The sequence below is a fragment of the Aquila chrysaetos genome, chromosome 8, assembly GCF_900496995.4.
Source record: "Aquila chrysaetos chrysaetos chromosome 8, bAquChr1.4, whole genome shotgun sequence".
NCBI classification, from domain to species: Eukaryota; Metazoa; Chordata; class Aves; order Accipitriformes; family Accipitridae; genus Aquila; species Aquila chrysaetos.
In genome coordinates, this window is record NC_044011.1 from 35,940,221 (window position 1) to 35,957,623 (window position 17,403).

The 17,403-nt window shown below is 42.5% G+C and overlaps 1 protein-coding gene across 4 annotated transcripts in view; it reads right to left on the reverse strand.

Annotated features, from left to right (window-relative positions):
• Nucleotides 1–1,804: 1,804 nt before the first annotated feature.
• Nucleotides 1,805–17,403, reverse strand: part of CCDC85A (coiled-coil domain containing 85A) — an 81,999-nt gene continuing 66,400 nt past the window's right edge. For 2 of the 4 annotated variants that reach the window (XM_030022396.1, XM_030022397.2), the window contains 2 exons: nt 10,938–11,057; nt 1,805–3,820 (listed from right to left, as the gene is read on the reverse strand). In XM_030022396.1, the coding sequence (XP_029878256.1) occupies nt 3,731–3,820; nt 10,938–11,057 (210 nt within the window). In that variant the 3' untranslated portion in view covers nt 1,805–3,730. The remainder of the gene's footprint in view (nt 3,821–10,937; nt 11,058–17,403) is intronic. The other 2 variants (XM_030022399.1, XM_030022398.1) reach the window with 1 other exon arrangement.

A 17,403-nucleotide genomic window follows, 5' to 3' on the forward strand; every position in this document is an offset into this window, starting at 1 on the left:
CCAGCAAATGCCTGTTCGCTGGCTGATTAAATAATGCAGAACCTCTTTTTATTAAATCCAGGCATAGCTACTATCGAGTCAGATGTTCTTACCTTCAGGTTTTTGGATGACTAGAGCCACAGATCTAGTTGCTGGCTTGGGGACATTCATGGCTGGGGTCCCTGTGTACATAGTTCACCTGAGCCTGCAAAACACAAGTGTGGAGGTATAAGGAGGTCTTGGCATTATATACCTGGTAGCTGTATTTGTGAGTCCATTCTGCAGGAATTCAAAATAAAGGACAGTCTTATCAAGACTTTTTCTCTCCTGAAAGTGGGGAAAAAAGTGGCTGAGCCACCTTCTTCTGTATCAACCTGGTGAGATCAGTATAAAGAATTCATACCACCCTGAGACTTCAAAAACATACAAAGAATGAAACAAACCAGTGCCCTGGCAAGAGTGGTATTTGTTGGGGAGGTTCCCGACAGCAACATGGAAAGCCTGTGGAGCATTTGGTGTTTGAGAGGTTTGGGCAGCATGAAGGAGTGCAGGGCCGGGTACCGTCCCCATGCCGCAGAGGCTGTTTGGGCTGGCTGTGCTCAAAACGTTAAAAAGGGCACACTGGCTTCATGCCGTGTTCATAAACATGTCCATCAACTGCAACCTTTGGGGAACAGGCTCTGCTGAAACCATTCACTTGCTGAAAAACAAACTGCCATTCTTCACCTTCTAAGCCTTCAGCCAGGCAGCTCTTCTCTACTCCGGAATGTAAAATCCACTCACTACACCCGCTACACAAGTGCTATTTCAAATTCACTCATATGGTGAATTTTATAGCTCATTCATGCTCAGCTCAGAAGCTGGGAATGGCCCCGTAACAACACGTGCAAATTTTCGACTGAAGCAGAATTTTGCTAAAAACAACGGAACAAGGAGTCCATGAGGCTTGGCGCGATTACATTTTACTGAGAAACGCCTAACCATGTGGGCAGAGACCAAGACAGATGAGATGAAGATCTGTAACTACTACAGCAGTTTTTATTCATTAGTGCAGAGACATATCAGCAGGCTACAGGACCCCTCGAGAGCACTGACCCTCTTTTCCACACACTGCCCACTTTCTCCTCTCAGTAAGCTGCACTTTTAGGAGCACCCACAGGATTTATTAGCTTCAAGATATTGATTGTACTAAGTATTTTTTTTTTCCAGAAAATTTAGTGCAAGTTTTCTGCTCACCAGCACAAGCAGTAATAGGCAGCCCTTTCGCTGCACTGTCCCCTGACACACGTGCAGCCCACGAGGGGATGAGGGAGCCCAGTCCCAGGCCAGAGATATGGTGGGTACAGGAGGCCACCGACACACAGCGGGACACAACCAGCCTCCCCAAGTACCACAAACATGTCTGCGTCTCTTACCTGGGTGAAACGGCACCGGGAGCGCCATATTGCCCTGTCCTCGCCTCAAAGCTGTGCTGTGCAAGAAGCAGGGAGGAAGGGCCCCGCACAGGTGCCCAGCAGCTGCCCTTGCAGCACAGCTGGGGACTTAACACGTCGCACCTGGGGCACACAGCTGGTGGCAACCTGGACCTGCCCCATGGCACCCCACTGTCTATATACAGTAGCTACCTCATTTAGCATAAAAGATAGAAGGAAGCTCACCTATCTGGGATTTTTTAAGACACCTGGAGAGAAAGTGAACAAAAATGCATAACATGCAGCTAATTTCTCAACCGAGCAGGAAACACTTCAAACAGCTCCTTCAAAGCAAACTGCATGCAAGCCCAAGCACCTCACGGCTTCGGTCATTAAAGGAGAGCAAACAACAGTGAGATTCTATAATTTATTACTGTTGCTAAGATGAACACAGATACTTGATACCCAATTGTATGCAGAACTGTAAAAAAATAGTTTTAATACAGTATCAAAATTTACACAAGTGTAGTGTCAAAAGACCAGTGTCCCTCAGGTTAGCCCCTGCACATACATACTGCAGGCACAAGTACATGTTTTACATTTTTTCATACATATATATAGATATATAGGAATACAACAATTGAAGTTTAACTATGCAAACAATATGTATGGGAGAAAACAACATGTAAATATAACAGACAACTGTTTGGGCTGGATTATATATAAGAATTTATGCAAGAGTGCAATGTTTCAAAATGGAAGGCTGGATTCTGCATTTCCAACTCAAGGAGACAGAGTGAACAGGAGTTTTGCCCGAGAAAGCAATGCTGGATCAGAGGCCTTACATCGAATGGTACCAAGTAAAAATAACAACAGAAACTAATATAATTACTGCTGCAAATTAACACACTTTTTTTGAAGACAGTTAGCAGATTTACATCATAGTCCTATATAACAAAAAATAGTACAGCAACCGAGCTACATTCTACTGCAAATAGCCCACGAATACAGCATGTTGCAAGCTCAGAGAAAACAGAGGTTCTGACTTTGGCTCAAATCTTAGTAACCAAGAACAAACCAGAAACCCCGGAATTGTTGCATTCCTTTTTTTTATTTAACTTTTATTAGTCTTTTTGATGCTCAGCTATGGTAAAAAGTTAAGCAACAGCATTCAGTCACAAGCCTGTTGCACATTCATACATGAAACTATCATTGCTTTTAGATATACACAAAATACCTATCATTGCAATTCAATACACACAACTATTATCATACACATAGATAAAAATAAACTAAGCACATCTAGGGCGCCATCTGGTCAAATCTCAGGCAATCTGAACAAGAGCTTTTTGCCTCATAATAAAGACATGCTCTGAGTATAATAAAAACTTTTTCTTTGAAAGAATGCTACAGTGGCAAGAAAAGCTTTTTTATAATGCAGTGCAATCTTTGAGATCCTTAGAGACTCTTGTTAAATAAACCAGCATGTCTCTAAATTAAACAGTAGAAATTAGCATCCTGACAATTGGAAAATACTTTCCGAAAAAAACTCTGATGGAAATTTTGATTTGAGACCTGTAATAGTGACACCTAAGTATTCTGTTCATTAAAGGGCTGCGAACACCACACACGTCTTCAGAAGATGTGCAAAGTGAATTGAAAAGAAAGCTATCTTTACTTTCATTTAGAAAGAAATTGTGTTTCACTACAAGTACTGTAGTTATGCTACACTACTGGCTGGTTAGGAGACTTTATGGTCTTTTAGCACCTCCAAAGGCAGGTATTCTACCAAAGCAAAAAAATCACCTGGAAATTGCCTAAGCACCATTAACTGATACTTTACAGACTGAAGTGTGAGTTACTAAGAAAAGACTTTCTCAAAACTGCAGAGACCAAAGGCACAGTTTATCAATGTCTCTCTCCAGTCTGGTGAAAAACCTCTGTTAAATCCAGTGGAAAATTCACTCAGACTTATTAGAGATTCACTGTAACTAACCAAAATAAAACTTATTTCATGTAACTCCTGCAGAATCTCAATTATCTTTTAGTTAGGATGGAAATACCTCAGTGCTTCTAAACATGGTGTGTTGAAGTGATGATGTGGCGGCAGCGTTTCACTAGCCAGTATACTGAAACAGCAGTATTCAGGGGACACTGACAACCTGGCTCCCCTGAAAGACCTCTGTGCAGAATCTCTCCTCGTTTCCAGCAAAGTCTCTTGTACTGCATACAGACAGCCTGTTGTCAGCTGGGAAGTCGCTGTGGACACAGTCAGTTCCTTCTCTCTCGTCGGCAGTTCAAACTTTTTCCTTTCAGAGAGAGGACTGGCTCAGGGCCTTTTACATAGGTCCTTTATACTGATTTCCTGACAAATGTTGTCTAATTCCAGGGCACGACCCTGCAGCATCTCCAAGTTTCCTCCACACAACCTAAAGGGAGGGATGGAAAGAGATCTCATTATCACCAGTTAAGATGTACTGGTGTTCATATAGACATGCATTTGGAAACACCACACGTTCATTACGCAGACCATGCAGCACAGGTGAGGACAGAGGGGAGGGACATAAAACAGGAGAAGAGAGTATTTCTCAATGGATACAACATTCCTTCTGACAGAAAGCACATGCTTCTAGGTAAAAATGATTAAAAACAGAGACAAATGAACTAGCAAGTGCAGCACCAGGATATTTTATGCTTCAGATACAAGACTGGAGGGCATTTACAGGCCTCAACTGAAATCTTGTTCAACTATTTCCCAAACCACATCTCTCGCAGAACACAATTCAGAAGCACAAAGCTCTGTCCAAAGGAGTCTAAACACTTCCAGTTTAAAAAGCACAGAGCAGTTCTCCTCTTTTTCAAAGAATTTACTTGTTCTCTTAAAATCAAGCAAGGCATTCAAGTGTTTATTTCATTTGTTCTTCCTTGAGATCAGAGGAATTGTGCATGTAGTCACTCTTCTATACATGTTTGTGTGTTTTCTTGAACTGGAGCGAAATCTACAATTTAGTAGAAGTTAGCAATTTTTTTCTTAGTGTGGACTGTATGTTATAAAGGTTTCCTTCCTCATACTCACATCTACTCCCATTCATGATTGTGTAACATCCATGTTACAATTATGGAATTAAAAATGCAGAGAAGTTATACCCCCCAAAATTAGGGAAGTATTTTATAACGATTTATAAAAAGATTGACCAATTACAAGCAGGAGAATCAGTAGCTTGTGTCGTATCACCAGGCATCTCCTCCAGGGGCCACTAGAAACAAGAGTGGTGATTACACCATACTGTGTATTGCAATTTAAGATTATTTCTCTTTAATAATAATCAACTAGCAACCAGCTAAAGTATAACTGCTACTAAACCACTCATTAATCTCTGGACCAATAGCGATATGACTGTCATGAAAGGCAAAAACCGTTTTCCATTGTCATTATTTATTATTTGTATCTTAACAGTGCCTAAAGCCCAGGAGTGAAAAGAGATTGCATTAGCTGGAACTGGATAAACACAAAGCAGCTGGATCCTGGGAAGTCAACATCCTGAAAAGACAGCTCCTACAGCTGATGAGCAAAAGCAGAACAACCCCAAAGTCCTACTGTTATTCTGTGCAAGAGATAGGAAAATAACCCAGTTCCTCTGAGCCTCTGCTGAAGAAAACCTGATTATAAGCACGAAAACCAGAAATACGCCAATATTGGAAGCAGTAAGACTACAGTCTTACTACACAGGGCCAAACAAGTTGAAGTCCTTTAAAGGGAACTGTCTTTAATACTAATGGGTGGGTAAAACCCAAACCCTGCAAACTTTCCATATTACCAGAATCTTGCAGCCTGAAATCAGAAGTTATCATCATAAAAATACGCATGTGTTTTAGCTATGCTTGCTGTATTGTGAAACTCTGTGCCATGGTGAAAGCATGAAAAATGGGTTTTCAGTGAAACCTCCCAAAACAGCTGTCTGTGGCTGAGCCATTGGAGATGGCGGAGGGCTGGATACAATGAGACAGGCTTTGCTTTCCAACATTTGGTTGCTGATTTTCCTAACAATATTACCAAAAAGGAAAGTCTCTTGGATAGCTTTTGTGAGAAGGCACATCGTACCTACATATGCCTTTCAACAATTTTTCTGGTCAATAAACATTACACAATATTTACCAAGCAGCTAATGCTGACACAACAATAAACTAAAAGGTGACACTTCCCAAAGTCCTTTATTTCCAGCTGAACAAATGACCCCTGATTGCTAGGAAGGGACAAACGCATACAGGACAGCCCTGGAAAGCTGACATCCTAAGCAGAATTGACAAGGTGGGGTCAAAAGGAATACTCATGCCATTTTTATGGGTGGGAAATGGAGAAATCTTTATCAGCAACTGCTTTTGCTTGTGCATACAGTGCAAGAGATAGCTGGGTCTTGAAGGCATCACAGTAATTTTATTTGCCTCCTTTTCAGAAACATGGGATGATATAGGCTAAATATCTGCAGATTTATCACCAAACTCTCCTTTTGTGCTGGTGTATGTACAGTTCATGGCACAATCATGACAGCTGTACATGTTGCTGCCTTCTGCACACATATTTATTTGGCCTTCTGCATTGTATATGCATTTTGGATTTGCATATAGGGTTGTTTTCTTCTAGTTCAACACTGACTTGTCACAAGCAGCACTAATGGAATTACTTTGCATTTACAAGCACTCAAAAGAAAATGTAAATACTTCAGCATTCCTGAATGTGTTTTAAATAGTTATGACAGAGTAAAAAGCCCAGTACCAAAAACTTCACTCAAAATTTCAGCAGAAACCTTGACTGAATAAAGGACAGCTATGAGGTTCACGATACAGTCATGGCGATTCATTTCTAGCTTACTTCCAACACACCAGAGGGAAAGGACAGAGAAATCTTCTCCTGGAAGCCAGGCAGAAACCTGCACCCTAACTGCAGACGAGAGCAGCTACGTCACCAGCTGGCTGTGGTAGCATTTGAGGCCCATGGTAGTTCATGTGCAGCATGAAATACTCGTGGAGATCCCTGGGCTCCCTGACCCCTCTTGCCCAGCTACCCCACCAGTCCCACATGGCATATCCCATCTTCCCTTTGGCTCCCAGCCCAAGTGAGTGTCCTGCAGCCCTGAGAACAAAACTTACCGGTGGCCTGAGGAAAATCATGAAGAACATCCCTCCAGACCTAATCTAAACATTCCTGCGCTTTGAAATTACCTCCATGCTCACTAATACATGATAAACTACCTCTAAACCTGCCACTACATATTGCCATGTTCTCCTCAGACAATGCAAGTACATAAATACAAAGCAAAACCATTCCCAAATATGTTGTTGATGAGGTGGTACCAACACCATATGCACATACATCCTGAGGAAACAATTTCCACATCCGTTATCTTAATAAAACATCAACATGATCATGTAACACCATAAAGTTCCTACAACATGAATGATACATCCAAATTGCATTTCGGTACCAATCAAGGCTATGCACCAAAATTATAGAGCCCAAAATGAAACTTGTCATTGTTCCACTGTTTTCACAGGCAAAATGAAGCCATGGGAAACGTTTCGTGTAAAACACCCACAGTGAATAAAGCTGCAGCAAAAGTGAGCTACAAACTGGAAGGAACTGCAATGAGAATGCAAAAGAAAAGAAACATAGTAATTAGTTTATCACAAATCCACTGTACTTTTAACATGGACTAGATGAATGTAAGAAAACGTAAACTCAGAAAGGAAATAACCAACTATTTTAGAAGTATTATAATATATCAATAGTCAAATCAGACATAGATTATAGAAGTCAGAAGAAAAGGTAGCATTTCAATGCCAGCAGCAGAGCTCTGAATGGCTGGAGAACAAAGAGACAAGGCAGAATACAAGTATATATTTGGGATTTACAAAAATGAATTGATAATGTCAAATTTAGTATATTAGCATTTTAGAAGTGTCATCACTTACATCATGAGAACTTTTATGGATTACTATTAAATATGTACTAGTTAGAAACTGCTTTTTTATCCATAAATTGCAAAGGAATAGTGTAGGCAGGAAAATGCATAGGTGCCATTGTACAGATGGGGAAACTGAGGCTGCCAGACTTCATCATACTTGCCAAATTTTATTCTTATGAAGGATAAATTCAGGTCAGCTGAGTCATACAGTACTTTATCCCAGATATACTATCACACATATATTTTTCTGATCAATACTAACCAAAATGTTAAAATTATAGTGTTCCTAATAAAACAGTAATTGCATTACAGAAACAGCAATTGACTTAATTTCCACATATAATCTTCAAGGGCATATTGTCAGCATTTAAACAAAAAATACTTTGCATCTTCAGGTGTTTCCAGACTCCATATGGAATATAAAGTTAAACACCTTAAACTCATACTGCACATATCTTCAGCCACAGCTTTTTCTGCCTCACTAGGGTAGTGGTAAGAGTCTTAAGAGTCTTTAACAGCCTGCTGATTTATATTTTCCTGAGCTTCCAAGACCAGGGTATGTTTAAAAAAAAAAAAAAAAAAAAGGAAATTTTATTTTACAAATTTGTTTTGCAGCAACAAATAAGAGCAGTAGTATATTTAAGCTTTCATGCGTCCTTCCCGAGTATGGGCATACATATATAACTGACCAATTGCATTTAAAGATAATTACACTGATTACAGTGCTCTGGATTTCAGGGCAGGAGGGATCATTAAATCTTCTTGCCTGACCTCCTGGGTACCACAGAACACTTACTTTTCTGCAGCAACTCCTACACTCAGCCTCAGACCTCGTCTTCCATTAAAGCGTACCTCCATTTAATTTGTAGATGACATAGTGGAGTTTCCAGTAGGTGACGCTGAACTCAGGACAGGAAAATGCAACGCAAGTTTTGCAGGTAAGCCTGTGCCCTTGGTTATTCAGGCATTCAGAGTAGGTAACGATCATCACTCCATAAATACAAACCCTGGTCTGCAAAGCAAACCTACATGGAATATGCAGACCTCCACGCACAAGCATGCAGTTTGGTCATATACAACTTGCAAAAAGAAACAAACACATCCTGCCATACAAAATAACTACTCATATATCCCTAGTGATACCACTTCCACATAGGGAATAATCTCATAACCGCTGGCGGGGTGGGGAAGATCACCAAGGTCCAGGCATGGGGATGCACACGTGGCAACTTCTTCTTTCAACCACCCTGCACAATGGATCAGGTCATGGAAGTTTCTTTATCAGACCAGCTGCATGGCAAAGCTCTTCTCTGTCTTTTACCACTGTCTCCACCAGTGGGAGATTCACAGGCAATTTTTTTTTTTTAAAGCCTCCTCATTACTCAGGAAAAAACAGCACTATTTTTAGCAATGACCTCCCTCTGTCTTCTTATGGATCCATCACTTTAAAATACCTTCCTGCTCTTTAGATTTCTTGCTGTGCAGAAGGAGATTGCACTAACAATGAGGTTTTATAACAAAGACTATATCTTTTTTCCATGAATTCCAAATTGCCAAATTTGTAAAGAAAAGCAGGCTCCTTACTTTGGCTTGTTCTTCCTCCTGCATCTGATTCTGTTAAGTGATGCAAGTGGGAGCTCTGCATTCCCCAGAAAGGCAGGATCAAACCCATATGCTTCACTCTGGGAAACAGCAGGGTCTCCTCCCTGGCTGGGGATAAGGAAGGTTGGGCAGTCTGTTTAGCTGACAGCTCACTTTCCATTTTGAATATAACAGTATCATTTATATCTATTTCTGCCTGCTGCAAAACCTCCTAGCAAACTAAAAGCTCAGCTTTCACATTATACTGAACTATATTCTGTGTATTTCTTATCAATCCACTTCAGCAACCAAGTCATCAGCCATTGTTCAAATATTTCACTTATACCAACCAGCTATTACAGGTTGTCAAAAGCATGTCGTTAAATGTTCCATTCAGGGAAGCGTCTTTTGACAATGGGTATTTTAAGACAACTACAAAAGGCTTTTTTTTGATAATTATGCGTGACCTCTTGACAAAATTATGTGGCATAGCTTTATTTTCTAGGCAGCAGCAGGTGAATTATATGGAAGATGCACACAGGACCTTGAGCACTGCTGAACCAGGCACTCCTCAGCAGCCAGGAACCAACACCTCTCCTGGATGAGGGCCAGACCAGCATGCTCACGGGCAGAGTGCTGCCGAGGAGGACATGGCCAGGGTGGCCATTAGAAGGGGACCTGCAATTGTGTGTGCATGGAGAGGGGCTCAGGCGCTCTGCTGCTGCTTCACCCCTTCGGATGCCAGAAAAACAGGTGAGGCGGCTGCGACGAAGCACTGCACCCAGGTTTTATGTTACAGGAAGGGATCTGATTGCTGTGATTTGTGCACAGTTCACTTGCATAAACCTACTTCCTCAGGCTTCACAGGGGAGAAGTCAATGTCACCCAGCCACGTGGAAGATAATCACCTTGCGCATAAACTCGGATGTCCAGGCAAGTCAACAGCACTACTGAGCTCTTACTGTGTGCACTGTACATCTCCAAGAAGCTCAAAAACAGAGCAAATGTCTACAAAGGTCCCTTCTAGTTCTCCCCTGGAGGAGTGCAAACCTACCCCTCCAAGTAACCAGTATGTCCCTGCAACATCTGTATAGGTTGGGAGTAACATCCACTTAATTGAATGAATATTTAAGCAGTTTAGCTAATGAGTGAAGTATAGGAGAGAAGACATGCACAAAGCACAAGAAAACAATCACACCGGAGCCCGCATTAGGAGACAGGAATACAAAGTCCCTGCTCTCTGCTCAGCTCACTATCCCTTTTTAATCCTCGCCAGAGGAGCATGGACACAGCTGACACCCACGGTGCAGTGAGACAGTGAACTCAGCCACTTGCTGATTCAGATCAGCTGATAGACCATTGCATCTTGTAACAGCTTTCTAAGTTGCATTAATTGCAACAGTTTCACTGTTGACATAGGTAAGGACTTGCAAATTTGCCCCTACAATTGCTTGTGTCAATTGCTGTTTATCAATGCAACACAGGTCTTTGCAATCCAACCCTGACTTCAGAGTAAGTCACTTGTGCTCTCAAAGAAATTTCAACACTGATCTTAGGATCACGATGCATGGTCTTCAGCCCAAAGTTTTGCTACTTTTATTATGAATATACCATGCGCATTGGCTTTAACTTTGCATTAAAGTATTTCTCTCTGCATGGGTTACAGGAATCCATTATATTCCACAGGAGAACAAATATGCATCCTAGATGAAGTAGAAAGACTTCCTTATTCAGAAAAACACCACTTTGAGCTTTAAAGAAAAACTGTACAAGTGTAAGTAATTTGGAAAGCAGCTACAGCTGGCATCGCCCCATTGTAAGGGCCAGATCCCTGCCCTGAGAAACACACAGTCCACAGATGCAATGAGTGACAAACAGAAAAACAATCCCGCTCATGACAGTAACATCCCAGTGGTGTCCACAGGAATGTTGCCAGGACAATAAGACATGTGTTGAGTAACAGACACGACGTTTTGCATGGACTGTACCGGTGGAGCGTTACCTTCAGAGCATTTACCACTGAGTCAGACTGCTGAGAGGCTGAGCCATGTCCACTGACGCTAGCTGGCTCGTTTGCAGAGCAGTAACTCCCCTCCGCCCCTCCTGGCATCCTAATGGGATCCTTCGCAAAAAATTAAAAACTATTTAATAAAGAAAAGGGTTGGTAACTAATTAAAACAGATGTCAATTATTTATTGTTCTTTTTAAAAAGGCTGAGAAGCACTGAAGGCATGTTTTACTCCAAAGTCCCCCTTTTCCGTGCCACAGTAACCAAGATCCACGTGAGGCAGCTCAAGTGTTACTGTTGAGTGCCACCCAAACACTCTAGCTCTCAAGGGTGTCTATCTGGAAAATCAGGACATAGTAATAAAATTTCTTATGTAGGTACATTGCCTCACAAAAGAGCTGCAAGGTTCAGAGAGATGATTTCAACTCCAGAGGAAGGTTTTGAGAATGTCCAATTTTATCCCAATAATTCTGGAGGTTGTTCCTTCAGCAAAACTCACATTCTTAAATATTGCTGCAAGGTTTGCAACACAAGCTCAGCCGCAGCCAACCAGAGAAGGAGCCAAGAAGTCTGGGCTGCCAGCTCACTCCTTCCCTGCCTCTGGCTGCTCCGGTGCAAGGGCATGTCCCCCTGCTTGCCTGCCAGATGTCCATTTATACCCAACAGTGACAACCTCAGGGGCTTTCTCCTCCCAGTGAACACCTGGAAGGGTTCTTCAGGACACTGCCAAACAAATGCAAACTACCTCAACTCTTACAGCTCAGTCACCTCAGACTTTGCAGGATGTAAAGCATCTCCTGGAGCAACTGCAGTGCCGAGGTAACCTGAGCAAGCAGCCTGCTTCAGAGGAGTGCTAAAAATACCCTTGCTGCATTCATGGACAGCAATGTGATAGCTGCAGCGACAGAGATGGCCCGGGTAGAGGCCTCTGAGGTGCTTTCAACCTGACCTGCTCTTCACTGTCATTCTTCGTGCAGAATTTTGTTTCAAAAAATGAGGAATATAAAGAAGAAAAATATTTCTAAGATCGAGAGATGAAAAGTTCCTTTCTTACAGAGTAAGAAACACTGTAGGAAACATTAAGAAATAATGTAGCAGTAATTCCTGCTGGAATGTGTGGGAAATGCATTTCTGAAGGAAAAACAGTGACAGCGGAAAGAGCCTCTGATAAGAATCAGTGCCCCGATGTGCGCTAATTTGCCCTGCTGAGCAAGCACATAGCACGTTGCAGTCTTTTTGGAGGTGTCTATAATCTAAACAACAGGAAAGATGAAGGTGGGTGTGGGAGAAAAAGGGCACAGAGAGATGACGTGAGGCTGAACTTCAGAGATTCAGTCTGCCTGAAAATGTTTAATTGAAAAGTACCCCAGTCCAAAGCAAGTTTAAATGCTGTGCACGACCGTCAGGATATGCCCAGGCCTTTGTAACCAACGCTGCATGGCTCACAGCAGTTCCAAAGGGGCACATCGCAGAGAGAACCCTTGCAACTACCGAGCATGTTAGGCTCGATCCCAGCAATCGCCTGCAGGACTGAACATCACACATTAAAAAAACACCCCTAATTTAAAGAAAAAAAAAAAAAATAGAGAGAGAACGCTGCATATGCTAAGCCCACAGAAAGGGTACCTTAAGTCTGAATATGAAATCCCATCTGGTACACAAACTCATCTTCCAGTGCCGCTATCCTGCCAAGCAATGGATGCAGTGTAAACCACAATAGTGGGCATTAATGGGTCTCATAACTAGGCTGACAATACTGGCACACACTTAGGGCAGCGTGCAGTGTATCATCCTACAATTCTCTGCATCAATGACTATTATCAATTTGCTGTGATGTATGGAGGGAGGTTTAGGACTTATTTTTCTTTGGGAAGGATTTATAGATCTCTTAGTGACTGGGCAGACTTAATGCTATATTTTGGGAAAGGAAATGAAAGAGGAAGGAAAAGGGGTAATAAAGCAGACCAGAGCAATTCTGGTTTAGGATAAATTCCCTCAGTCAGCTTTGTTTTCTGTTTCTTTACTGACTCCAGGGCCAGCAAAGATTTTTGTCAGTTTTGAATGGTGAAATATAAATATTGCTATTAAAAGCTGGGAAAATTAGGACAGATTGTACATCTAAAGCCTCCTGAATATGAGAAAATCCAAAAGTCCTGCAAATTGTGCTGCTGTCAGAGTTCAGGCCTTCCTCCAGGCAGCTGTCCTCCACAGCCTCTTCTGTGCCATATGCAGCACATTTTTGTCTCCCTTCATGAGAACAAGAAACTTCTTGTGTACACACTGCTTTAAGCAGACAGCTTCCTCAACACATGTTGGTAGGAGACTGAAAATTAGTATTTCCCCTGTGGACATCCTTCTCCTTCCTCCCTCTGAACTTGATAAGAGACATAAGCTTTTCTTAAAAAATAAGGCAGTCCAGCTCAGGGACTTCTTATCTCAGGTGAGGCCACTCCACAGAGGCAGTACAGCTTCTGCCTTCTTTGGAGGAAGCTTATTCCAGCAGATGATGCGGATGGGACCAGCCTGAACGTGGGTCTCCTGTTCCTTGGCAAGGCCCGTGAGCCTGAGGACACATCGGCACTACTGACCGCATTACGAGTTTCTGAGGCAATGAAGCAAAACAAGAGGAAAAGGCACTTTGCCAAAGTGGTGATGTGTGAAAACAAGGTGCCTTGGGAGACGACGAAAGTGCGCTTTTCAGACCTATCATCACAGCTGCTGCTTGCCACTGGGGAGCATGGCCATTTTTAACCTTCCACCAGAACTTGACCTGAGTTTCCTTGCACTGAGTCCCTTCCCTGCCACTGCCCAACCCAGATTACAACTGGATCCTGAGCAGGACCTTGAGGACGGGAAGAGAAATCCTGTTCCCTTGCTCCTCTAGCTCCACACATAGCACTTGCTTACAGCCACTCAGCCACTCAAAGTAGGCATCCCATGTGTCCACATGTTTTGGACAATCTTTTCATTTATTATCCAGTAACAAAGCTGTGGAAGTGGAACTAAATAAGACAGAAGGGATGAAGTCATGGCTCCATAGGCTGAAATCTGTATTAACTTTAAACATCTTGAGTAATTTTGAATAAAAAGTGCTGCACAACATCAATATCTGAGAAATAATTTACTTTTTTCCTCATCCTACACTGCCAACCTTACCTACTACCCCTGCCCAGCCCTTGTGCCCAAGCTACAGCACGGTTTGCAAGTTGCCTCCACTGAGTCTAACATGTACTCTGTGCAGATTATACTGCTGCAGAAAGCACATTGTCTGAAGCAGGTAAAACTCACATAATATACCGTGTACATTTTGCCAGGAAGATAAGAGAGTGCAATCACTGAGTGTGCAGATCCATTTTCTGTGGGAAGTAAATCTACAAAAATCTAATGCCAACACACAACTCTAGTGAATAGAAAGCACAGGAAATCTGACTCAACCCCATAATATCACATAACAAAAAATTAGATAAATGGAAATTTAGCATCTCCCTTGCACTGACTGCAAAATGTTAAGGAAACTCAGGCCATTCTCCCATAGTGCCAGAGGCAAACCCTGCACTGTACCGTGGTCACAGTCAGAATAAAGACCGCTGTGTAGAACAGGGTATTCTTTGATGGAGAGAACTAATCATGAGCCTTTTTACTTGACCCAGTAGAAAACATCATTTTTTCAATCCATACTGTTGATAAGGATAGTCATGAATGAAAACCACTGTAGCGCAAAGCACACTGTATAGCTCAAGTCAGTGGCAGTTTGTCTGCCAGCTCCTCCAGAGGAAGCATGCCGCTTGCTGCCTGACTCACAACCTCCCCACGGCTCACAGGGATAGCTGAGGAGGAAAAAACACGGTCCAGCTCTGCCCCAAGGACAGTAGCAGACAATTCACCAGAGCTTCTGAGAGAACATGATTTTCCTGTCCACTGGGCATTCCTCTGTTCGCTTACCATCGGAGACCTACCTCAGCAAATGCACAAGACCTCATTCTCCAGCAGCCTTTTATCCCAGAGGCAAGTGCTTTACTGGGAAGTATATTCTTCCTGCTGGGTAAATGTCACACCGGTTCAATCACTACCTGATTTTCAAAGCTTTTTTCTGATTTCCTCAGCCCTCAATTTCCTCATTAGCTCAAAGAAAACACAGGCCGTGTTTGTCAGCTTGTTTCAAACAGGAAGAGAAAGGAAAAACAGAAAGCAGTGAACTGTAGTATGTTGCTCTGCTGGATTAATAACACCCTAAACTAAATGGCAACAGTTTTTTTAGGGAACATTCCTGTCAATTAAAATACACAATTTTAAAATGCTGCAGTTATTCACCATAATTCCTGTTCTCAAAGACCTCAGCAGAAGAAGACCTTGCTACTTCTGCATATCACTGCTGAAATCCACGTATCCTCATAGCGTATTTGAAGCACACTCAGATTTCCGAGTGGCCAAAACCATTGCTGGCTACACACCTTCAGAAACACCCATTTTCAGCAGGCCCTTCACAAACCTCTGTTGCTAATGAACTGGTAAGAGAAAAAGGCCCTGGGCTGCAGCACCTCCAAATCTTGGGAGGCCACACATATAAAAACCACCACTATTTAAAATCTGGAAGATTCAGTGGACTCTACTAGAAAATCATGAGTACAAACTAACTCCAGACTTTTGGAAATTACTCTGGAAAAAAAAAAGTATCTGTCCTTCTCTCTGAACTGCAACTCTTTTTGCACATCAGGTTTTTATTGAATTTGTATCTTGCCCATTAACTCTTGCTATTCAGCCTGCCCGTGCCAACCAAGATGGAAGCGCTATGCTTAGGACACCCCGAGACAAAGACTCTGGTCAGAACCTCAGCTGTTGTAAACTAAAGTCACTCCATTAATGACCTATTAATTTAAACTGAGGATGAGAGCACATGAAAGAACCAGGTGGGTGGATGCTGTTGATTTACTTTCAGCAAATATTTAATGACATGATTAGGTAACATGGGTTTGTACGATGGGTTTTAATTACATTTTGGCTGAAGGATTCCCTATTCTTCTACATGCTATGGAAGGGAAGAGACAAACATTATTGGACTGCGAGTGACACAGATTTTACAAAAAAAAATACTAACCAAACAGTTCCCATCTTCTAATTAGATTTATAACTAAAACCATGCCATGCAGAAGGAAAATAAAAACCACAGATCTCAGCAAAAAGGGTTTTGAAAGATTTGGACATGGGTTGAAATAAAATGTGATAATCTAATGGAAGGGGGAAGAAAGAGGGAAATGGAAAGTGTTGGAAGTACTTAAAAATGAACTACTGCGTGCCTAAGGGTCATGCCTGTCATTTCACACTTAAAGGTACCAGGACTGGAAAAGGCTAGCAAGGATGCAAAACCCCCCAAAAGTGCCTGAAGCAACAGTGGAATTGAAAGAGAAACAACAAAAAGAGATGAACAAAGGATCAAAAGACTTGGAAAGAATGAGGAAATGGAGGCAGAAAAGCCCACGTGAGAGGGAGCAGAAGGGCTCCGGTTCAGCCCTGCACCACACCTGCCTCACAGCTCTGGGGCTGCTCACTGCAGAAGCCAGGAGCTCGGCTCCCCGCATCCAGCCTCCAGCCCCACTGACCCAGGCAGTTTGTTTGCTCACAAAGTGGCATCCTTGCAACACTTCCTTTCCCCTTCGTTAAAAGGTAAAGCTAAATTACAAGGACAGAGAGTTAGAAGGGGGAAATGTCTGACAATTCTCCATCTCTGCCTCTTGCTCCCTCCTCCCATGAAACAAATAAAAACTGAAGCAATTTAAATTGGGTGGCTTGCCAAGTATATCTTTTGTAAATGCATTCACTGTCATTATATGACAGATGTCCACATTTCCATAACATTTCAGCTCAGCTTATCAACCCTGAAATACTACCCCTACGAAAATTCAGGGATATCTTAAGTTAATTGACATGTGGATGCCAGATCCTGATCTAGCTTCCCCCAGCATAAGGCATGGATAGGAGTTACCCACCACATCAAGCCTGGGAGGACACTCCTGTTTTCAGTTAGCTGAAGTTACTCACTGACATAACAGATCTGTTACAGCCCAGGAAGCTGTAACTGGAATCTGAATCCATTGTTTGGTCCCTACATATTTTCTTAATTATTGCTGAGTATCTTCATTACAATATGCATAGACACTGTTCTGGCTAGAGCACTGGCCATACTATCATGGGGGGGGGGGGGGGTATGTTAGCGACAAAACTCAATCCACTGCGATGCTGTAGTTTCATGTACATTTTGAGGCAGCAGAAGGCAGCGGCACTGCCAGAGCCCGTGTGCTGCAGAGAGCTTTCCTGCCCTAGCCCCACGGGGGAACTACTCTGGCCTGAAATCCATCCAGCAAAACAGAAAGGTTCTTGCTCAAATCCTTTTGCCTCTACACACTGCTGTCACGCACCCTTACCTACATGAGTGTTTGAGAAGCACCAGCGCAAGCTGCACACC